Below are 24,642 nucleotides of genomic sequence, written 5' to 3'. Positions count from 1 at the left end.
AAATGTGGGGGGTTAGGTTCCAAGGCAAAAAATTTGGGGCAGACAAAAGGCATTATATATTGTCCAGTACTGTACTGTGGTTGGGAAGTGCCCCTGGCTTACCTCACACAGGCACAGCCCACTGCAGGCAAGGACACTAGGAAGCACCTTCGCAGCAGCAGTGGCAGCTTACCCGGAGAAGAACAGGCGCCAACTTTGCCAGGGGATGCTCTAGGCCTGCCCCTTCCTGTCCCCACTCCACTCTAGGCTCACCTCCTCTCACCCTCACTCCACCCCCTCTCCAGAGCATGCTGCATCCCCGCTCCCTCCTTCCCCCCCTCCCAAAATTCCTAAGTGCCACCAAACAGCTGTTTGGCGGTACTTAGGACTTTCTGGGAGCGAGGGGGAGGAGCGGAGATGTGGCACTTCCCCCTTCCTCCCAGCGCTTCCCTGCTGCCAAACAGCTGTTTGGCAGCGCTTAGGATTTTCTGGGAGGGAGGGGAAGGAGTGGAGACGCAGTACTTCCCCTCTCCTCCCCTCCCTCCCAGAAAGTCCTAAGCGCAGCCAAACAGCTGTTTGGCAGTGGGGGAAGCACTGGGAGGGAGGGGGAGGAGGCGGAGAAGAGGTACTTGTGCAATGCCCCCTTGTAAAGTTGCTGCTCTTCCACAAAAACTTACAAGCAGTGGACAGAGCAGGCAGCCAAACCATGTTACAAGGGAGCATTGCACAACTTTTGACGAGCATGTTCCCTAATTGAGCAGTGACGTAACTTTGAAACAACGTTAAGCAGGAGGACGTTAAGTGAGGAGTTACTGTACATTGCACAGAAAATGAAATTTTTCACAGCCCTGAGTGATGTAGTTAAGCTGAGCTAACTTTGTAGTGTAGACAGAAGATATCTAATTGAGGAGTAAAGTAAGCCCCAGCTAGCACTTGTCCACAGCAACATACTTGCTATCCAGTGGAGGAGTGACCATAGGTCTTCAGATCATAACTCTGTGTGTGGGTGGATCTGGTATATTAGCCATCCACCTCTCCTTGCACCGTGGACTGATATAGCCCTGCTGCTTCTCCCTCTACTGACTTTGCACACTAGTGCTGCTGAGAGGATTTAATCCCAAGTGCATAAGTGAGCATCCACAGCAAAGATCACTTGGCCAGTGGGCCAGTCAACTCCTCCACTCAGTACCAGTGTAAATCCTGAGGCACTCTACTGACATCAGTGTATCACCTTACCCCCTCAATGAGGCACTAGGGAGGGGTAATCCCCATTGTATATATGAGGCACAGAGAGGTTTTGGGACCAAATTTTCAAAAGTGCCGAAGTCACTTATACTTTCAATGGGACTTCGGCTCCTACAGGCCAGATTTTCAAAAGTATTCAGGGCACCTAGTGGAATATTCCAAAATATTAGTGCAATGGCTTCTTCCTATTTTAGAAGCCTGCTCCTCCAGGCTTGACTCATTCACTGATGTTACATTCTCAGATTCTGTACCATCACAATTCATCACCATGAAAAGAGCTGTGACACAGACCGGATGTTTTTTCTAAGAGATCTGCTCTAGGAATTATTTTGGGGAAGCCTGTGTTATAAAGGAGATCAGACTAGATGATCACAATAGTCACTTTTGGCTTTTGAATCTATAAATCAATGACTCTATTGCATTGCAGGGAATGGACAAGAGGAGCAGGCTGATAAAGATCAGAAAATACTTCCATTTTGACAGTCAAAGAAAAAATGAAAGTTTATTGAGATCTTTGAAGATTAGTAGGGGTCTTTAAATGGACGAACCAATAGTTTCTGTTTCTTCAGTCCTTTGTGCATGGCACTAAATTCCATGGCCTTGCCTTAATAAGGCGCCACTGTGCTGATTCCCAGTGACTCACTGCTGCCTGTCTCTATGGTAGGTCTTACTGTGCCACTTGTACCCACCTCTGAGTCAGCTGTTTACATGCTAACCTAGTCTCATGATTGCCAGGCTGGGATGTAGGACAGCCTTAACTCCACTGTGGATTATAGAAAATATGCTGAATGCCAGGCAGTGGAGCACTGCCAAGTACAGCTGAGCCTGGTTACGTAACCCCAGCTGCATGAAAATGTTGGAGGAAAAGTTTTCAACTACCTGCCTGGATAAGTGCATAGACCTTTATATTGATCTGGTAGAAGGGATAGAGGGGAGAGGCTCTACCATTTGCTTGCATCTGCCTGAGTGTCACTGCCTTCCCTAGTGGTTCCACTGTGGAATTTCCCAGCTACAGTCCAAAGCCATGTTAGTTATTGCATGACCAAGTTCTACTAAAAAAAAAAACAAAACAAAACCCACAACAACCAAAAAACGCAGGCTGCCTATGAAAGGTGGAAAAGAAATATGAAAGCACTAGCTTTGGGTGACTTTTATTATTATGACTATATTAATCTGAAAGCTTCAGGAAACTATGAACAGAACATTTTATGGGGGTTTTTTTAGCAAAAAGAAAAATAACCCCAAACAAATAATAAACCAAAGCAAAAACAAAACAAAAACAAAAATTAAACAAACTATTTATGTGTTTCACCTTTAATGATGTAAGAGTCTAACCAAACTCCATTTTTTAATGTACACAGAAATTCGATGATATCTGTTCTCTATTATATAAATGCTTAACTCATGGCAAGCCTCAAAAAGACGACTTGAAAAAGTCTGTAAGAAATAAAACAGACTGCAGTTGCCTGCTGGATATCACATCATATATATCTCACCAGAAAGTAAAGCCATCAAACCATCAAAATGTATCTGGGTCTAAAGGGAGGAGTCAAATCATTTTCAAATGGCTACACTTCTGTTGACTCTTAATGGATACATTTTGAAGCATCATTACAGATAACATGGCACAACTTAATACTAATTTTGCATTTACTGTGATACTCCCCAAGTTCTCTAGGCACACAGAGAACAAAACTAATATGAATATAGTACCATGTTAACTGCATTCAGAATCCCATGGACAAATATATTTTTGCAGCATATCCTCAGAATAACGATTAATGAGGATTAAATAGTATTGACCATTCTTTATTGCTCCACTTTAGTCTCTCTTCTCTCTCTTTCGCCCCTCAGTCCGTCCACCTTTAATATATGCTTTGGACCACATCAATTTCTTCCTCTCCACCTGAGCAGCACAATGGCTGCTACAAATACGTAGCACAACTGTTAACTATTAATTAATTAATTAGGGGCTGGTTCCAGGAAGTTTGGCTTCCTGTGAAAACAGCTTTCCATTAACTGAGAGGTTATTACGTCTCTGTCTTTTGTTATTGCCAACTCCATGGGATCTGATGCTTGGCTGTATAAATTTGTATTTTATATACTATATATGTATATGTATATTACATATACACATATAGCTATATATATGTATAAATTCACACACACACAAGCGCACACACACACACACACACACACACATATATATATATGTGTATGTATTGTTTTTTGCAAATGAAATAAGAAAGCAAGCAAAACAAGACTGACCTGACTTACCTGTACTCGGCTCACATTCAATGAGGTCTTCGTCATCGCTGGAACATTCAGCGGATGAAACAATGTCATCAGTGGTCTAGCACGTGAAGGAAGGGATCAAAGAAGAGGGAAAAAAAGAAAAAAAGTGATAAGGCATTTCCTACCAAAAAGATTGTAACAGAGGCAGTTAACATTCCTGGGAAAATATTTTCAATTGCATCTTTTTAAAATGCTTGAGTTCTGTTCAACATTCCAGACATGTCTAGGTATTGTACACCTTCCATAATGTTGGTTTCCATTATACCAGGTAAAATTATTCCACTGTGCTGCTGAATATTTCAGGTATGTACAGATACAGTGTCCCCGCTATGCTGTTTAATATACCAAGTTGAACCTGTTGTGCTACTGAACAGACTAGGTACACCCACGTAAAACACCTGCTGGGCGGGCAAATGGTCCAGATACAGCCAAAATATGTCCAGTTAGAGCACATCTGGTGTTCTGCTGAAATACCACATAGGTCCATTCTGCAGCTGAGCATACTAGGGACTTTGAGGTTGAATGCAGTTACTGTACAGCTAAACATACTAGATGCAGTCAAGTAACAGACACCTCCTGTGCAGCCAAATGTATCAGTTGCCCCCAGAGAACAAGCACGCTGTGTTGCTAAGCCCATCATTTGCACTCAGGCTGAGGGCACCTGCTGCTCTGCTAATCACTCCAGGTAGAATGCACCTGCTGCACTGGGAAACATTCCAGATATACCCAGACAGAGCACAACTGCTGCACTGCTAAGAAATGCAGGCACAATTCTTCTGTGCCGCTGACCATTCCAGATAAGTCCACATAGTGCAAAGTACAGTTTGGTCTGCTAACTGTAGAGGGATAGAGTCGAATGTTAATGGACCGGCAGCAGTACAGAAGGTGGGAAGGAAGATCTGGCACTGAAAGGCTTAAGGCAAACTAAGAATATCCCTGGCCTTTGTGAGTTTCAGTATGTTACTTGCAATTTCCAGCTGGTAATTTTGTTGTTGTTGTTGCTGGTCTAAATAATGAGCAGCATGTACTGCAGTGTGTTAGGGAGAAGTGTAATGGCTTCTCTCCCCAGCAGCAACTCCTTCATGTAATTGCTGTAATTAGTTGAATTAGTAATGTGGACCATTAGGGAGATTTTGTGGCAGCCTCCGGACCCAGGTTATAATGTTCCTGCACATAGTAGAAAATTATCCTACCCTCAGCATTATCAGCTCAACCTAAGTCTGCCGCTGAAACAGTCTCTCTTTTCTGTTCCTTCCTGGCATGGTGCAGAAAGCCGCAGATCAGACACAGCCATGGGATCAGTGCAAGGACTCATGGAAGATCCATGTAAGAACTGTCCTTGCTGGGGCTGGCACAAGCTGCTACTTAACTCATAGACATTCAGGAGGAGTGTAATTTTCCTCAGTACCTTGTACTTAGGTTCCCAGGAGAGGTGTATTCATCCTGGGGACTTCAGGTCACTACAAATACACAACTCCTCATTCCACCAAAGGACTCTCCCTCTTCCTCAAAAGGAGCACTCCCTTACCTTCCGAGCCCCCATATAACTATCTCAAAGGGCTCTTTCTCAAGAGGGCAGCCAGCCCCAGGCTCCTTACACAATTGTTCTTTAGCACAGAGCTGTCCTGGATTTGTGCCAGGAAACCTTGCCCCGACACTGGCCTCTGATGCGGGCACATGCCACTCTCCCTTTCTGCTTCTTGAGCTGAGAGACGGCATGGGAGCCAGTAGGGGAGGTGAGGCAGGGAAGCCCTGATCTAATCTCTCCTCCTTTTGGCTGCAGAGTCTCTCTCCACCCCAGAACACCCAAACACTAGTCACTAGCCACTCACAGGTTGCATCCATTGGTTATTTTCCTAAGGGTTACACTCATCTAGTAGGGTTTTTGCTGGAGAATCCAAGTACTAGCTGAACACTGCTCTTCTTCCTGTTTGGTATATTAAGAAGTTAGTCAGTATATTCAGTTAGAACATACCTGAGGTACTGCTGAATGTATCAGGCACTTCTTCACACAAAGCTCTTTATGAGCTGCTGAACAAAACAAGTACTTCAAAATAGGTCACACCTGCTGTGGTGTTGAAGGTACCAGGTCCAACCTAACATTTCTCTGATTTCGGTGAGTTACGGTGGGCCTTGGAATATGACTAGGAGTAAGGGGGTGAAATTAAGATGTAGAAAAATAAAATCGGAATATCTATGAGGCTCACATAGAAAATAGCCCATGGATAGTACTGGAAGTCTTATCACATGAATCACTTAATCTTGGACTCTACAGACAGAGGACTAGGAAACATTTGGAGAGCACAATCCTGCAGTGGCCCATCGGGAATGGATTACATGGGACCTATGCCTTGGAAGAGCAGCTAGTTAAACAGGCATCAGACCACCTAGTCTATACATTGTGTTATTTTTGACTATGCAAATGGCCTTCTTAGGAGCCAGGCTGAGGAAAAAAACAGTCTACTTACGACCTTTTTGCTCTGGACTTCAAGAATGTCACATGTGGTTCAGGAGGTAGAAGAATGTAAGGAACTTCAAGTATCATGTTCAAAGAGATCTTGCTGGCATTGGTACCAAGGTTCTTTCTTTGGCTGAACTGACATCTTCGTAGGGGTAGACGTTTTTTTGAAATGCTAAGGCTGATTTCTCACTTTAAATGAATTGGCTAGAATGCCTGTCTGTTCAGCACAGGGTGGGCAGAGGAGAGACGTGCAAGACGTATGTTCGGTACCTATAACCTCCTTCCTACCAGATATATTTTAAGAAGCATCATTCATCCAAAAGGATACCAAACCACTTTATAAACAATACATATAGGAAGCATATTTCCCAACAGTGAAATGCAGCTGCCTCTGGAATGAAACATGTTAACTATTAAACTACAAAAGTACAAAATAACAAGTGAAGAGTACTGAACTGAAAATGCTGGGATGGCATGTAATTAACCACACTGAAATCTGGACACCACAGACACCCTTACCACTTGCAAGAAGTACCGTAGGATCTTTCTAAGTTTTATATTTAGAAGAAAGAGGACACTTCCAGAAGTGCTAGAGGTCCATGCTAGGATACTGGATTGATAAGGACTCTGAGGGAATTGCATGACCTGCTGGATCACCAACAGCTCTTGTAGAAATTGAGCTTTCTTTGTTAGATTAGAGGACTTGGCAAGTTCAGAGCCAGGATGCTATGGCTAAAAACCTTTGAGAGGAGGCAGAAATGGATTGGTTGCTGTAGGATATAAGCATGACAATTACAATATGCTGCTTTTTTGTTGATCCTTTATATATCATATGATGACTTTGGATGATACAAGCTTGGAATCAAATCCAACAGCAATGCCAATCTGAGTCAAGTGTGTTCCTGGAAAATAAGGAGCTCACTTGGAACATCTGCTTTCTCCTCTTGCTGGCACCATCTCCTGCAGAAGCTGGCAGATGCAGAACTTTGAAGTAGGACACTAGCTGTGAGCAAGAAAGAGCTGCGCAGGCACTTGGGCTGACACCTTTTCATCTTTCAGCTCCCTCTCCCTCCTACAAGTCAGCTCAAGGCCTGAGCATCGCATATACTGCACAGACTACATATGTACATCCCCTAGATAAATGGTTTAAAGGGAAAAGGCTTATACAATTCTGGTGCTTAACTCAATTCCAATGATTTACTGCAGGTGGCTTTCCTCTGTCACCCCGCCACCTTCCCAATTCTAAATACTGTGTTTTAAGGTTATCTTTTTTAAAATCTGTAAGCAAATCTGGAGGCCTTGAGAAAGGGGCCCGCTAGAGTGGACAAGAATCAGGCAAAATGCTAGCAGATGGCGCCCAATTCTACACCTAACAATCCTGCCGGTCCTGACCTGCAGCACGTCTTGCTATTCCAGGACTGCTCTCCAACACAGTTTTACCAACACACCTCAGTTGTGACCAGCTAACTCACCCTGCACCCTAACTGCAGCTGCTGATAATGCCAGATTATGTAATAGCTTTGTGTGTACAAAAATTAGGATTAGAAAGAAAGGCCACCAAAGCTAGTATAATTTTTTGACCAAAGCCAAGATCGCTAGAAACAACAGGAAGGACTAATTCAGTAAGCCGTCTTGCCACCTACCATCCTGTATTATTTTTCCCCAAGACATGCCTTATCCTTCCATCGCTATTTGTTTTCCCAGTGCCCGCACATGTTGGCTTTCCATGCACTCCCTTCAGTTCACATACCCAACATATGAATCATACTAGGTAGTATTTCAATGAGGAGGAGCAGAAAACTAGAGCAAATGAGCCCCTTAGGAGACCAGAAAGCCTTGTGGCTGGAATCTGTCACTTTCAAGACCATCTCATGAGACCAACATGACCTGCAAAGGGTGATGCAGCTTCACAAGACAGCATGGTCTAATGGAAAATAAGCATGGGCCTTGTCAACGTTCCTTCCCCACTCTGAACTCTAGAGTACAGATGTGGGGACCTGCATGAAAGACCCCTAAGCTTATTCTTACCAGCTTAGGTTAAAAACTTCCCCAAGTACAAACTTTGCCTTGTCCTTGAACCGTATGCTGCCATCACCAAGCGTCTTACACAAAGACCAGGGGAAGAGCCTACTTGGAGACGTCTTCCCCCAAGCCCTACACCCCCCTTTCCTGGGGAAGGCTTGATAAGAATCCTCACCATTTGTACAGGTGAACACAGCCCCAAACCCTTGGATCTTAAGAACAATGAAAAATCAATCAGGTTCTTAAAAGAAAAATTTTCATTAAAGAAAAGGTAAAAGAATCACCTCTGTAAAATCAGGATGGTAAATACCTTACAGGGTAATCAGATTCAAAACATAGAGAATCCCTCTGGGCAAAACCTTAAGTTACAAAAAGACACAAAAGCAGGAATATACATTCCATTCAGCACAGCGTATTTTACCAGCCATTAAACAAAAGGAAATTTAACGCATTTCTAGCTAGATTACTTACTAACTAACAGAGGTTGTGAGGCTGCATTCCTGATCTGTTCCTGGCAAAAGCATCACACAGACAGACAGACCCTTTGTGCCCCCTCCAGATTTGAAAGTATCTTGTCCTCTCATTGGTCATTTTGGGTCAGGTGCCAGCGAGGTTATCTTAGCTTCTTAACCCTTTACAGGTGAAAGGGTTTTGCCTCTGGCCAGGGGGGATTTTATAGCACTGTATACAGAAAGGTTTCAGAGTAGCAGCCGTGTTAGTCTGTATCCGCAAAAAGAAAAGGAGTACTTGTGGCACCTTAGAGACTAACAAATTTATTTGAGCATAAGCTTTCGTGAGCTACAGCTCACTTCATCAGATGCATGCAGTAGAAAATACAGTGGGAAGATTTTATATACGCATACACACTGTAACAAGAGTGATCAGGTAAGGTGAGCTATTACCAGCAAGGGGGCGGGGGTAGGAACCTTTTGTAGTGATAATCAAGGTGGGCCATTTCCAGCAGTTGACAAGAACGTGTGAGGAATTGTGTGTGTGTGTGTGGGGGGGGGATAAACATGGGGAAACAGTTTTACTTTGTGTAATGACACATCCACTCCCAGTCTTTATTCAAGCCTAAGTTAATTGTGTCCAGTTTGCAAATTAATTCCAATTCAACAGTCTCTCGTTGGAGTCTGTTTTTGAAGTTTTTTTGTTGAAGAATTGCCACTTTTAGATCTGTAATCGAGTGACCAAAGATTGTGTTCTCTGACTGGTGTTGGAATGTCATAATTCTTGATGTCTGATTTGTGCCCATTTATTCTTTTACGTAGAGACTGTCCAGTTTGGCCAATGTATGTGGCAGAGGGGCATTGCTGGCACATGATGGCATATATCACATTGGTAGATGTGCAGGTGAACGAGCCTCTGATAGTGTGGCTGATGTGATTAGGCCCTGTGATGGTGTCCCCTGAATAGATATGTTGGCAACGGGCTTTGTTGCAAGGATAGGTTCCTGGGTTAGTGTTTTTGTTGTGTGGTTGCTGGTGAGTATTTGCTTCAGGTTGGGGGCCTGTCTGTAAGCAAAGACTGGCCTGTCTCCCAAGATCTGTGAGAACGATGGGTTATCCTTCAGGATAGGTTGTAGATCCTTGATGCTGCATTGGAGAGGTTTTAGTTGGGGGCTGAAGGTGATGGCTAGTGGCGTTCTGTTATTTTCTTTGTTGGGCCTGTCCTGTAGTAGATGACTTCTGGGTACTCTTCTGGCTCTGTCAATCTGTTTCTTCACTTCAGCAGGTGGGTATTGTAGTTGTAAGAATGCTTGATAGAGATCTTGTAGGTGTTGTCTCTGTCTGAGGGGTTGGAGCAAATGCGGTTGTATCGTAGAGCTTGGCTGTAGACAATGGATCTTGTGGTGTGGTCTGGATGAAAGCTGGAGGCATGTAGGTAAGCATAGCGATCCGGTATAGGGTGGTGTTTATGTGACCATTGCTTATTAGCACAGTAGTGTCCAGGAAGTGGATCTCTTGTGTGGACTGGTCCAGGCTGAGGTTGATGGTGGGATGGAAATTGTTGAAATCATGGTGGAATTCCTCAAGGGATTCTTTTCCATGGGTCCAGATGATGAAGATGTCATCAGTGTAGTGCAAGTAGAGTAGGGGCATTAGGGGACAAGAGCTGAGGAAGCGTTGTTCTAAATCAGCCATAAAAATGTTGGCATACTGTGGGGCCATGCGGGTGCCCATAGCAGTGCCGCTGGTACAGAAAGGTGGTTACCCTTCCCTTTATACTTATGACAAGCCTGTTGGTCAGGAACTCCTGAGTTCCGTTATGAGCTTTCCACCAACTGCTTTCATGGCCTTAGTAAAAATAATTTAACCTCTTGATGCATCTCTCCCCATTTGTCAAATGAGGTTGATAATACTCACCTGTCTTCCAGGGGGATTGTGAGGATTAATTAGTTAATGCCTGCCCAGTGTTCTGAAGATGCTAAGTGCTAAGTATTATTATCTACGGGCAACTGCACACTAACCACTTCAGGTATCTAATTACTCCATAAGGGCTTTCTAGTCAAAATGATATGAACAAGGCATCTCCCTACAAAGGGATGTTTTGTGCTTTCATTTGAGAGAGTAATAGAGAGAAAATATTTGCCTGCCCTGTACATTAGCTAAATTCTATATTAAAAAGAATAATTCATGCTATCCTATTTTAAAATATGGATTTCATTTTTTAATCCCAGCACTGAAATTACTTGGCCCTGTATTAAGGGCCATAAAACTAAAGATAGGTATTATAATAACTTTCAATAAAATCTCTCTCTGGCAGGAACCCTTTTTATTCCTTCCCTGAAAGATTTTTTATTGCATTTATATTATTTTTTTCTCTCCCTCTCTCCAGTGTTTATTGAAATTACCTTGGAATAAAACCAGGGCAGGAGAAAGCTCAAAACTCTGCATCCACCTTTGAGGATTTATTTATGGGCATATTTACCTTCTCATTCTCTCAATTTCACAGAACTGACTCTCCATTCCCTCCAATGAATTATTGTTTCTGTAATCACCTGCTTCTAATTATTCACTCCAAGGGCCTCTTCAATCTTGCCTTGGTGATGGTTCTGCATCTTTGTTCATTACTATACATCACTGCTATTGAGAAGGAAGTCTGGTTGGCATGGCAAAGCCCGGTCAAGACAATTCTACTCCCCTTCTCTCCCCAAATGCACAACGTCCCAATTTATGCCTCAGATGCACAACCTTTGCCCCTTTGTTCCATGCAAAGTGGCAGGCTCTGAATACCCACTTCCCACTCTACTGTAGATGTGCAATGCTTTTGGTCACCTTGCTCCCTGGGTGCACCATTATTTGACGGAGATTAAGCACAGGATAAAATAAGCCCTGCCACGAAACAGCTTTATGAAATTATAAATAATGCAACCAAGAATGATGGAGTTCTCACTGCCAGTAAGAAAGAAAAGAGAAGAACCCATAAATATTCCCCGAGTCCAACAGACTAACTGCTCCACAGTACTTTCTCGGTGGCAGTTTCACTCTTTAAAGGAGGATTAAATTCTCCTACCTGCCTACCATTTGAATTTCTCTCCCCCTCTGCATGCCCTACTCTGAGTCCACCACTGCACTCTGAATGCATTTTTCAGTTTCTTTGAATGGGAGAAGCATAAATCCCATTGTCACTGAGGAACCACAGTTTATATTTAATCTAGGGATGGGCCCATTCCAAAACCCTGGGTTCAAACATTTCCTAACATTGGGGATGTTTGGTTGTAGATCTGCACTTTGCATCTTCCTTGCATCGTTATAATGAGCTGACCTGAAACCCTGTATTTGAACATCCCAGAATATTCAGATGCAAATCCAAATGTTATGGATCAAGTATCTCTCTAACCTAAACTAGGGTTGGCTCAACCAGTTCAGATACATTAAAGAGCACCCAAACCTTTCCCTAAATTCAATCCAAACCTGTGAAATTTTCATGATGTTTGAAAAAGTCTCAAAAAGGTCTCCTGAACTCAACTGCTTGTCTCTCTCCCCGTCACCATGCCACTATACTTCCTGGCTCTGTTTCAGACCACAAGTACTGATATTCCATAAGAGTATGGGCTCAGGATATTTACTGGGCTTGTCAAAACTACTAAGTGGGGAAGTCTCTTAATCTCTCATGATAGCCTATGCTGGTATCATTTCAAGTCTGGGTACCACACCAAAGAGACTCTGATAACTGAACATTGTCTCGTTAAACATGGTACTAACATGCTATCATACCTGGTAATCCTCACTTATTTAATGGGAATCCTCACCTATCCTGTCTATGCTTTAAGCCTTTTTTCCCTCAATTTGTTTCAAACTTTTCCATTTCATCTTTGCAAATGCCTCAGAGGTGGTGACATTATTGCATGTCTGGGAGATTCAGTCTGGACCTGCACAAACAACTACCTCCAGATGGAAATAATGTGCAACATATGAGTGGGGAATACATGAATTTGGAGCTTGTAATGTGACAAGATAGCAACAAAGATGCTGCAGTTTTGGTCTGTGTGTACACAGCAGAGGCACCAGATCAAAGGACAGGGAATTGGTAGTCCCTCTCTGTGCAGCTTAGCTGAGGCTACAGATGGAATAACTGGGCTTTCAATATGTATTAGTTTCAACAGAGCTGCACCAATTTACATCAGCAGAGAACATGGTCCACTATGTTTAGTCTTGGGCACTTCCATGCCAGAAAGACATAGACAAATGGGAGGGAATTTTAGCAACACTAACCACGCACACCTTGGCTAAAGAAGGACTAATGGAAGCACAGTAAGTGCCTACAAGTATCTCAATGGTGTAATAAACATCAAGAAGTAAGAAGAATTATGTAGGGTGCTCCAATATGGTACTTGGATGAAATTAAGCAAAAGAACATGTAGGATGACTGCCAGGAAAAAATTCTTGACAGTGAGCTCTCAGACTGTGAAGCAGACTCCTCAGGGAAGTGCTGGAAATCATCAACATTGAGGCCTTGTCTACATTAACCCTGTAAGTCAATTTAAGTTACGCTAGTTAAGTTACGTAAGTTACATAACTAATATCGATTTACAGCAGTGTCTACACCATGCTATGTTGGCGGGACATGCTCTCCTGTCGACATAGCTTCCGCCTCTCATTGAGATGGAGTTCTGAAGTGGACAGGAGAGCGCTCTCCCATCGAATAATCGTGTCTTCATGAGACCCACTAAATCAATGCCCGCTACATGGAATGCCGCAGCATTAATTTAGTTCATAGTGAAGACAAGCCCTTCGACAAAGCAACCACACCAGCCAGTTATGAGTATCAATGTTATGAGTGTATAGGCCTCAATGAACAGCATTTTTCCCTTTCTATTTTAAATATAATCTGGTATTTACACCATGCTCATCAGCACCAAACACCTCCTTATCCATTTCTTGGGCCATTCCAAAAGCAGACAGTAAAGATGTCCAGCATGGGATTCCAGCTGTTCATGTTTCACTTTGAGCAAAGAGGTGTCACTGCCAGAGTTCCCCTCATTGTTTTTGTATAAACAAAGGGATTCTCAAATGCCCTAGATCCAGACTGGCTGGGAGCCAGTCGGTAACCAGCATGCATAGAATTTTCCACATTAACGTGACTTAGAAAAACAAACAAACAAACAAACCCAACAACAATCCTCAAACCACCCAAAATCAACCTCAGCACATTTCCTGGCTGTGTGATCCTGGCTGGACACAAAAGAGCAAATTGATTTGCAGTCAAATGAGATCGTTATATAGGGTTCATAATAGATCTACCCACTGTAACAAAATCAACCATTCGGGCATTATCATCGCAGACAAGAGATTAAATAACCAGTCATGTAGGCTAAAGAAATGAGAAAAGTAGCCCCAGCTGCATGTCAAGTCCACTACCATGGGTGATATTGTTTAAAAAGAGCCTTACAAGCCAAATTAGCCCTTTGGGAACACAAACATGCTTCAGCAGAATCAGTAGTTCATTAAGATTGTAAAGCCAGCCTCTTTTTGACCAGATTTGATGCCAAGTACCAGGGACTTTTGTTCCTATCCCTAAGCTGCACAAAGACAATGAGGCTAAAAAATAAATAAATCAGTGTTTCTGCTGTCTTAAGCCTTTTACCTCCATCAGCTGCTGGTGGGAACAACGATGGAGTTTGTGGTGGGGAGGACAGAGAAAAGAAGAGGGGAGGATTAATCTGTGTGTTGTTCAAGGCACCCTGACAGAGGAAAGAGGAGTATTGAACCACAGCAGCTTAACCAAACTTCACTGTACCTTCCCCAAAGCAGGGGGAATGTAATGCTACGTGGTGTTCTGCTGATAAGCAAATCCCTCTAAATCCTTTCAATTTATTTCTTGGCCTAGAGAAATTACATATTATTTAGGAGTTAGATAAATAAATAAACAGAAACTCATCTCCAGGAATCTAGAGTGGTTGTTTATTGATTATATACACACACACACACACACACACACACACACACACACACACACAAAGTCTCTTGCTTTCTGTTTCTCTCATTTTATATTAGAGCTGTGCCCAGTAACTCCCCATGTGGTTAAAGGCATGCCAACATTTCCATTGTGAATCCCTCAATGCAACCCCCAGAGATTTGCAGGAGTTTAGAACTCTACTGTAAAATATAAACTCTTGGCTAAAAACCTAGAGGATATGGTTTCTATACAAGAGGGGGAAGGAATTTTCTTTTTTATCCAATCTCTCCTTCCCATATTTTTAATCCAATCTTTCCTTCCCATATTCATTTGGCTGCTTTTCCAGAGATATTTTCAAGATATTTGTAAAATGTTGTTATGTGAGTGTGTTGCTAATGACTCCTTATGAAAAGTGCAATGCCTCAGAGTATTCATGATGGAAGAGTTTTCAAAATCTAATTTACTTTGCAATGTGTGATGCAGTTTATTTGCTTTTTTCTACATTGTTTAGCTTGGGAGAGCGAATCAGCAAGAGCAGTCAGTTTCACTTTCTCATTACAGTATTGGGCACTAGCCCCATAAAGTAGATATATATGCTATAGGCAATGGCTCCGATTTTTAAAGACGGGCGGGTAAAGTTAGGCTGTTTAGGTGCATAAATAAGTGTCCTGATTTGCAAAAGTGCCAACCCCCCCCAGCAACTCCCACTGAAGTCAACAAGAGCCACTGGGAACTCAGCACTATTGAAATGCAGACAATTTATTTAGCAGCCTAACTTTAGGCATCTGTTTTTGAAACTACTAGCCAGAACTGTTTGTAAAGCCTTTTCTCCCAAAGTTGGTCCAAAGATTCCCTAATGGACAATTACAGTCCATCCCAAAGGCTCTTTGAAGACTTCCGGGTAGGTCTGCAATGTGCCTTGATTTCTCCATTGGATCATCCAAGAAAAATTAACATTTTGAACATGACTTCTTATAACGTTATGAATGCATTTGACGGCAAAGGCTTCAACTTTTTCTTTTAAACAGCTGGTGTAATCTATAAGCAGGGCACTGGGAGTCAGAGTGCTCAGTTTTATATTCCTGGTTCTGCCAGAGATTCACTGTATGACCTCAGGCAAGTCACTTCACCTCCCTGTACCTCTGTTTACCCATCTGTAAAACGGGGATAAAAATAACTTTCTTCCACATGGGCATATTGTTAGTCTTTTAAAGTGCTTTGAGATCTTTGGATCAAAGTGTAAGTGCAAAGTATCAATAAATTGGCAAAGAGAGGTCTACGTTTGAGAAAGCTTGAAACTCAGATGGTCTGAGAAGCATCAGCTACCCTTTTGGGACTCAGCCTTTACAAAGAGTAAATGGGCCCTTTCCCTGTGTGTTAGCCCTGCACTTAATAACTGTGTCAGAAGAATATTTCTCATTTACACTCTGCTCCTTTGCTGGAAATCAATATGTTGTTTGCTGGCATTTTTTCCCCTCTTCTCCTGGACATCTTTATTTAGCTTGTCTTTTCTTCTTTGGAGGGGAGGGAATTGTGTTTGATTTTGCTCTGTTATTGATTAGATCATTCTGAGCAAGAAATAAATAACTAAATACAGCACAGTGGCTTTAATGACAATCTTTTAAGACTCAAAATCTCCACACCATGTTGCTTCCCCTCCTAGCAGGTGATTTAAAAGAAACAAAATCTATAAACTAAGATGACGATGCAATAAAAAGAAAGAGGCTGCCACGCAGACTATTTAAGATGCATTTATTTTTATGTGCTCATTAATAAAACTACTTGGGTCCCGTTTCTATTTTTAAAGCAGTGCAGATTCCGCTGCCATTGCACCTTCTGCTAGGATCCCGTCAGATCTTTAAAATAGGCAGGGTGGGCCCCAGTTACTTTACTACTTGTTATCATTAAAGAAAATACTGCACTTTTCATAAGAAGAAGGTGATGCCCTGGATTGTTGGCCAAATTCCAAACTGGGTAACTGTTTAGGCTCTTTAAATTCTCCTTGTAACTTTCACTGGACAAGGTATTCTTTACTTCCATGAACTAGACAATGGTGTAGTATTACTGTGCACTACCAGACAACTGCCATATTCCATACCAGAAATGGCTTTATTTCAGTCTGGGGTCTTCTTCTTAGAGTATGCGCAATGTGCCTTAGCTGGCACCTGACCAGGATTCATCACCAAATTTGGTCCGCTGGTTGGATCATTAGCTTCCCTGGCCTGGTGAAATGACCCCTCAAATGATAGATTTCATGATTCTAAGGGAAGGAAGGAATGAGAGCAGACTAAAGACAATGGGCTTCAAAAAAGCAGGTTTTAACAAACTCAGAGAACTGGTAGGTAAACTCTCATGGGAAGAAAATCTAAGGGATAAAGAAGTTCAGGAGAACTGGCAATTTCTGAAGGAGAGAATATTAAAGGCACAACTGCAAACTATCCTGATGCAAAGATAGGAAGAATAGTAAGAGACTAATATATCACAATCAGGAGGTTATCTTTAAAAAGGGAAACAAAGAGAATTTGGGGAATTATAGACCAGTCAGCCTAACTTTGATACCTGGAAAGATATACTGAAACAAATTTTAATCAATATATAAGCACCGAGAGGATAATAGGTGCAACACCCTAGCACCCCGCTATTCACCACTGTTACGTAATTAGGATATGTTTTGTACAAAGTGTGCCTTGTGAGGTATCATTCTATAAGTCTTGATCTGCTAGACATTAATATCTCGCTGGATTGCACATGCTATTGTCATATGTGAAGTTATGAAGTTTGGCTGTGTGTGTGTTACTGAAACATGTTGTGAGGTTGAAAGCACCCACAAGCAGCCTTTCAGGTACAACAGTAAAAAGGCCAAACAACGTTAATGGCTTATTGAGGAAATGCACACAAACACAAGGATTACCCTAGGAACTGTGTACAATAGAAACTTCTCAGAAATAGCACTACAAAATGGGAACTGTTTGACCCAGGTCACATCAAAAGAGCTTTCCAGCAAGAGGGAAGAAGATATAAAAGGGGGACAATGACATTGTGATGGTACCTCACTCTCCCTACAACAACACACCTGGAAACACCTGGAAGTGATGGTCCCAGGCTAGAGGTATTTTTAGCCTGTGTATGAAAACCTGGGAAAGCCAAGGCAACTTGTGCTTTAAGAATCTGCCAGCCTGTTTATCACTCAGGATGAGAATTTGCTAATTTACATCCTACCTATCTAGTGTGTTAAGCTCAGTTTGCGGTTTTGTTTATTTACTAAGGTAATCTGTTTTGATCCGTTTGCTATCACTTAAAATCTATCTTTTGTAGTTAATAAACTTGTTTTTCTTTTGTCTAAAACCAGTGTGTAGAAATTATAACTTGGGGCAGAAAGCTGTTGAGGGGGTAAATTTTATGAACTTACACTGTACAGTTCCCTGTGTAGTGCAAGACAGTACAATTTTGGGTTTACACTCCAGAGAGGGGTGTAGCCTTAGCTGAGCCTTCCCATGCAGAGCTGATCTCAGCATGTGTGTGTGAAGCTGCATCTGGGTGTGTCCCTATCTGTGTGTATTCTGGTGAAAGAGCAAGCGTGGAGCGCTTGGCAACTTATCACAGCACCACAGTGTGAAAGTGAGCCCAGGCTGGTGGCACCCTGGGGGGAACCCGTCACAATAGGATTATAAGAAATGGCCAGCATGAATTTGTCAAGAAAAAACCACGCCAAACTAAGCTAGTTTCTTTCTCTGGCAGGGTTACTGACCCAGTGAATCGAGGGAAAGCAGTAGACGTAATATATCTTGATTTTAATAAGGCTTCTGACCCAGTCCCACATGGCAGTCTCATAAGCAAATTAGGGAAATGTGGTCTAATTCTGTATTCAAAAAGTAGTTTTCAATGGTTCACTGTCAAATTAGGAGGGAATATCCAGTGGGGTCCCTCAGGGGTCAGTCCTGGGTCTGGTACTATTCAATATTTTCATTAATGACTTAGATAAAGGACTGAAGATCATGCATATAAAATTTGTGGATGACAACAAGCTGGGTGCGGATGCTAGCATTTCAAAGGACAGGATTAGAATTCAAAGCAACCTTGATAAATTAGAAAATGAGTGTGAAATCAACAAGATGAAATTCAACTTTAAGACAAGTGCAAAAGTACTACACTTAGGAAGGAAAAAATCAAATGCACAACTAAAAGTTGGTAATAATTGGCTAGGTGATAGTACCACTGAAAAGAATTGGGGGGTTATAGTGGACCAAAAATTGAATGGATTTACAATGTGATGCAGTTGTGAAAAAGGCTAATATTCTGGGGCATATTAACAGAAGTGTCGTATATAAAACATGGGAGGTGACTGTCCTGTTCTACTCAACACTGGTGAATCCTGAGCTGGAGTACTGTGTCCAATTCTGGATGCCACGCTTTAGGAAAGATGTGGATAAATTGGAGGGAGCCCTGAGGTGAGCAACAAAAATGAAAACCTGCCCTATGAGGAGAGGTTAGAAAAACTAAAATATTTAGTCTAGAAAAAAGAACACCGAGGAGGGACCTGATAACAGCCTTCAAATATGTTAAGGGGGGTTATGAAGACGATTGTGATCAATTGTTCTCTGTGTCCACTGAAGGTAGGGCAAGAAGCAATTGACAATCTGCAGCAATGGAGATTTAGGTTAGATAGGAAAAACTTTCTAATTATAAGGGTAGTGAAGTTCTGGAACAGGCTTACAAGGAAGGTTACAGAATCTCTGTCACTGGAGGTTTTAAGAACAGATTGGGCAAATGCCTGTCAGGGATGGTCTAGGTTTACTTGTTCCTTCCTCAGAGCAGGAGGTAGGACTTGATGACCTCTTGAGGTCTCTTCCAGCCCTACATTTTTATGTTTCTATAATTAATTATCATAGATGGAACAGGGACTTGTGGGTGATTCATTGTAGATCCCTTAATTCATGCCACCCAGAGGAAATAAAGGTTCTATCGTCTAGATGTAAACACTTAAGTAGTGGGGTATTTTATTATTTTATTCATAAAGTAACCATAAATGTAATAGCTTTGCATAAATGGGCCTTAAAACAGCTTTTGCAATTATAGCGTTTACAAGTACCGCCTAGTTCAATAAAGTAACATCTATCTTTGAATATTCACATTAATGCACTAGACTGCTCTTTCCAGACTTAAATCTTAGCTAAACATTGTGTTGTTAACACTATCATTCCTTACACTTCTTTCTGTTTCTCTGCACGCATTAATGCACTCCCAGGGAATGGCATTTAAATACTGTTAATCACCGGGCACACACATTAGCACACAAGATGAGTCTCCAAACCTTTAAATGCAGAATAAATATACCTTCACTTCTAAATACTTTTGCACACTGGGCACACATTAACATGTGGAAGTAGACCTTTACAGCTCACATCCATATTAACACACAAGACTAGCTGGTAAATAACTATACGTAGAGCATACCCATTTAAAAAGTCCATAAATAGCTATAGCGTATAAATAACAAACACATTCAAAAACAGGTCTAGATCTTACATTTTTCCTGTTTGCACAGCCTAGCATACAAATTAACACTCAAGGTAAGTCTGCAAAGGGCTGATTTTAAGAGCCAGTGAGAAACTGCTGTGTCCCTCCACGAGAGTGTTCTTTGAAAAATCAGGCTGTAAATATCTGTTCGCTATCTCTGTACTTCTACAGCCTCTATCCGATTGTTATTTGAGCACTGCACAGACATTAAGCAATTTATAGTCAAAATACTCCTGTGAGGTAGGGAATTACAATTATCCGCATTTTCAAAGTGCGGAACTGAGCCACAGAGAGGTTAAATGACTTGTCTAAGGTCACACAGGAAATCTGTGACAGAGCTAGGAGCTGAACTCAGAACACCTGACTATCAGCAAAGTTGCTTAACCAGAAGACCATCTTTCACCTCTCAGCATATGGTACTAATTATCAAAGACAGCTACTCCATAATTACCTGTAAACACAACATACTGTACACATTAAAGGGACACTGTCAAGCTCAAATCTAATCAATTTTTTAACAGTGACTTAAAAATAATTTGAGGTATTGGTTCTGCCTCTGGGGCCCCCTGCTGTTTCTTGTGGGTTTACAATCCTGTTTTCCTATTATTAAAAGGTTTTCCCCCTCTTGTTGCTTTGTGAAAGGACTAACAAGCAAGAGGGGAAACTCCCTATTATAGAGAAACTGATTTTGCACTATGTGCTGTCAAATGCTCCAAGTAGGCAAACAAGAAAGAAAGAAAGAAAGAAAAGCCAACCTCAAATTTCTTTCAGTTCTATGAATCTTAGGAGCTACTTGTAACAATAGTAATTAAAAAATTTGTAGACGAGTGTAATTTTTAAGTTTACATTTCAACACCCAGAACTAGTCTCTAAACTATACAACATAACGTACATGGTAGCTCTTGGGGCTTATCTTTAAATAGCTGCATACACAGCATGTATATTATTATATGGGCTAGTTCCTAAATACTTTGCACTATAGATGGACAAACTGAATGCTACTTCTCTAAATTTAAACTAAACTATCTGAACCATTTGATTTTGGAACAATGAAGTGAAGAGATCTACAGGACTTATTGAGCAACCATGCACCCACTGTGCTAATGAACATACTAGGTCTGCTAAGCATGGCTGAGGCACCAGGTCTACCAGCCAGGTGAACTTCCAAATCCTGAGCTGCTGAACATACTGAATACCTCCTGGCATTCCATTAAATTTCAGTTGAACAGCAATTAAATGCCACATCAAGTGGTCCAAGCAGTGAACGGTTGTTACGCAAGCTAATTCTGCCATTGGGCAAACAAACTCCTGCGGACAGCTGGCCACAGTGAACATTTATCCTGCTGGGCTCCTCTGCAGCCCCCGCTTGAACATTTTCTCCCTGTTATGGTTAACAAGGCCATTTTCCTTGCTTATTTATTTAGCTCTCCATGGGATTTGATTAGCTGTAGCAAAGACAAATCAGTCTTTTCTGTATGCCTGAAAACGAAAATAACCAAACAAACATAAAAAGTATGAGGTTGGTTTGAACGTCCCAATAGATGCTCAGCTGGAATGCACTTTACTGAGAGTTAGACAAAAGGAACTCAGGTGGCTTTAAACACCATCTGGAACATGCTGTGCTTGTCTGAGCTTTTACCTGTTTAAAGGAGGGGAAAAAATAGCTCAAAATATACCCAGTGAAGAGGCTTACAGACTCTTTGGAGATCTGTTTATCATGGCATCAAAGTACTTAAAGGTATTATCCTCATCCCCTTCCAACACCAGTTCTGAGCGGCAATGTGTAACAAGAACACAAGACAAGGGTCATCAGGATTGTAGGACAAGAAGCGAATACTTTCCCCTAGCATCCATAAATTACCAAAAGTTTCCTCTAAATTCAGCTTTGTGATGGAACCTTTCTGATGCCTTAATTTGCAATAAGGATAGTGTCAGCGTTAGAGATTCATGTTGGGTATGAAATGAAGAAACCTCCCTCAGAATGAGTTCATTTGAGTGATACAGACAGACTATTATTTGAAGATAACACACTTTCTGATCAGGGTCTTGAAAATAAACCAAAGTAGTGGGAATCTCAAAGGAAATCATTCTTTATTTTACCTACAGCCCAGTGCATGTTGGGATAGGACAATCTGAGAACTTTTAGTCAGAGCCAGGAATACAATGGGCCCCTGTATATCTTTCTGCTAGGCAAACATGAGCAGGACACAGAAACTCCTAAATCTGATGCACTTTGGTGTGCCTCTTTTACGCTAATAATAGCCATAAAACCTCAAGTGATTCTGTAAGCTCTCTTCGGAAGAAGTCAGTGCACATAGGTCACTGACCATTTTCTTAAAATTTCCTTCCATGGCAATACCACTGGTGTAGCTTCATCTGTGGTAGCAAGCACAGGAGAGTTAATCTAGACAAAGAACTGGTGGCCACCAGCATTTTTAAGACTTTTCAACTTCCTTTAGACTTATTCCAAGTAGGGTTAGAAGACGCTACAGCTAAAAACCCTGCACCTTGTCTACACTACCCTTCCCATAGTTGCTATCGACTCGGTAGCTGCACAACTGCAAAGGTAGGCAATTTTAAGAAAAAAAAAACAGGCTAGGCACAGTTTATATCTCAATACTGAAGCAATACTGAATACACCCAGGTAGTGGAGGGAGTGTTGTCTAGAGATTAGATTTATAGATACAAAGATTTTAAGTCCAGAAGGGACCATTATGACCAGGGGCGCTGAAACAATTGGTATAGTGGGGGTGCTGAGTGCCACTGAAACAAACTGTAAACCCTGTATATGATGGAAACCACTTCAAGCCAGGGAGTGCTGCAGCCTCCCCCCACGCACTCCTAGTTCCAGCACCTATGATTATGACGATCTACTCTGATCTACTCTACTCCTGCATAACATAGTCCAGACTATTCCATAGAATTACAGAACAGCTGACAGTTGGGATAGCTGGTTTCTGTCCCCAGCTCTGCTATTGACTTGCTTTGTAACTTTAGACAAATCACTAAACCTGCCCACCTACCCACCATGCCAGTTTAGCCATTGTTAAGAAAGACACGATACGCACACACCTCCCAGTGGTAACTGTATATCATGCATTTTGAGAATGCTGGAAAGAAGATGCTGTATAAATGCCAAGTATCAGAAGTAAAATAGAGTGATTTCATCTAATTAGTTTTATTTTGTGAATTTCAATACTACCATTACCTAACACTGGGCAAAATGGAATTTTCATTGCTTAAGACATTTAAAACCAAACTGGACAATATAACATATATGGTGCAATCCTTCCAGGTTAGGCGGACAAGCTAGGATCTAAAAAGTGATTTTCTTTCTCTAGTGTCTGTGAAAAGAAAAGAAGCAATGCAAAGGTTGGTACATTTCTAATGACTGGAGTTCCTGCATAATAAGAAAAGCATCTCTCCACGTAGCCTCAGTGGGAACAGCCTGCAGCCTATGTCTGCAAAAATAAACTGCAGCAAACTTACACGGCTCATTGCCAAAGGCAAATGACATACAAAAAGCCACCCAGTCACAACAGACAGATAGACCTTTTCCAATCAGAGAGCAAAGTTTTGAGTCAGGTGACCCAGCTTTCCCAACAGGCGCAGGGAAATGTGCGCACCATGAAGCTTTGAATATCAGCACCCTAGAGGGAATGAAACAAATTGCATGGCAGGTCCCAGGTTTCTCCCCTCTACCTAAACCTGCAACCTACACACAATGTGCAAATGAGTGAAACAAATGCTACAATCTAACACCATGGAGTTGTTGACAGATGTCAGCTCATTAAGTTCCATTCATTGGCTTCCTGCCATCTCACCAACATATAATATAAATTGCTTTTTAGCTGGCAATCTTTCACCTTGCCTGAAAGCAGCTTGGGTATGGGTAGGGTGTTTTTTTTATTATCATTATTTTATCCCTTCTCGGTAATCTAGTTTACTTTGCAAAGTGCCAACAGTTTGAATGCAATTCAGGATACTGCCCAGTTATCAGGCTGCAACTGGAGATGAATATTTTATAGCAGCTGAACAGAGGTTCAGACGTAAATGACTACATCCTAATTAAACAATGAAGAAAGAAAGAAAGAAAGAAAGAAAGATGAGTTTAATTCCTGAAATATAGATCAGCTATGAAGACAGAGGCTTTCCTGTACTGAAGGGGACTCTTGATACTGCAATGTGAAGATTACAAGAATTTTAGGAACAGGAAAAGGCTTACTGGCCCTTTGTCAATCGATCTTAGCCACACTTCTCCATATTTCATTGTAGACTTCCATCCTCTATAAAAGGTTTTTAAGACATGCCTAAATTCCAAAAAGACACATAAAGATGCATGCACTCCTAATTTGCATGTGCGGTAATTGTGACTATGCACGAATTGGACTATTTGGAAATACAGTAAGTTTGTAACAGGCCATTTGCATTTTGCATCTGACTATTTGTGTGTGAAAATACCCCATTTGTATATGCAAAGAGGTTAGTTACACACATTAATTAGGGTGCACAACAGTGCGTACATTTTCCCATAAGTTCTTATGTATCTGGCCTTTTGCAAATCAGGGCCGATTTGTTTAAATATAATTCGAGGGAACATAAGAGTCCCGAGACGCTTTACAGAATGACTAAAATATAAAACAGAAGAGGAAACTTTATAGCATCCATTATGGGGTGTACATGGAAGTAATCGGAGTATGGTAGGACATGATAGACTGTTA

General features: G+C 41.7%; 1 protein-coding gene across 16 annotated transcripts in view; it reads right to left on the bottom strand.

Moving 5' to 3' along the window:
- The window catches only part of NRXN3 (neurexin 3), a 1,334,999-nt gene that overhangs the window by 49,897 nt on the left and 1,260,460 nt on the right, over positions 1–24,642 (bottom strand). For 8 of the 16 annotated variants that reach the window (XM_077820368.1, XM_077820371.1, XM_077820372.1 and 5 more), the window contains one exon: positions 3,493–3,577. In XM_077820368.1, coding sequence (XP_077676494.1) covers positions 3,493–3,577 — 85 coding nt within the window. The remainder of the gene's footprint in view (positions 1–3,492; positions 3,578–24,642) is intronic. The other 8 variants (XM_077820370.1, XM_077820366.1, XM_077820367.1 and 5 more) reach the window with 1 other exon arrangement.

Source organism: Eretmochelys imbricata, chromosome 6 (genome assembly GCF_965152235.1).
Source record: "Eretmochelys imbricata isolate rEreImb1 chromosome 6, rEreImb1.hap1, whole genome shotgun sequence".
Classification (NCBI taxonomy): domain Eukaryota; kingdom Metazoa; phylum Chordata; order Testudines; family Cheloniidae; genus Eretmochelys; species Eretmochelys imbricata.
This window is presented reverse-complemented; position numbering and strand designations above follow the sequence as displayed.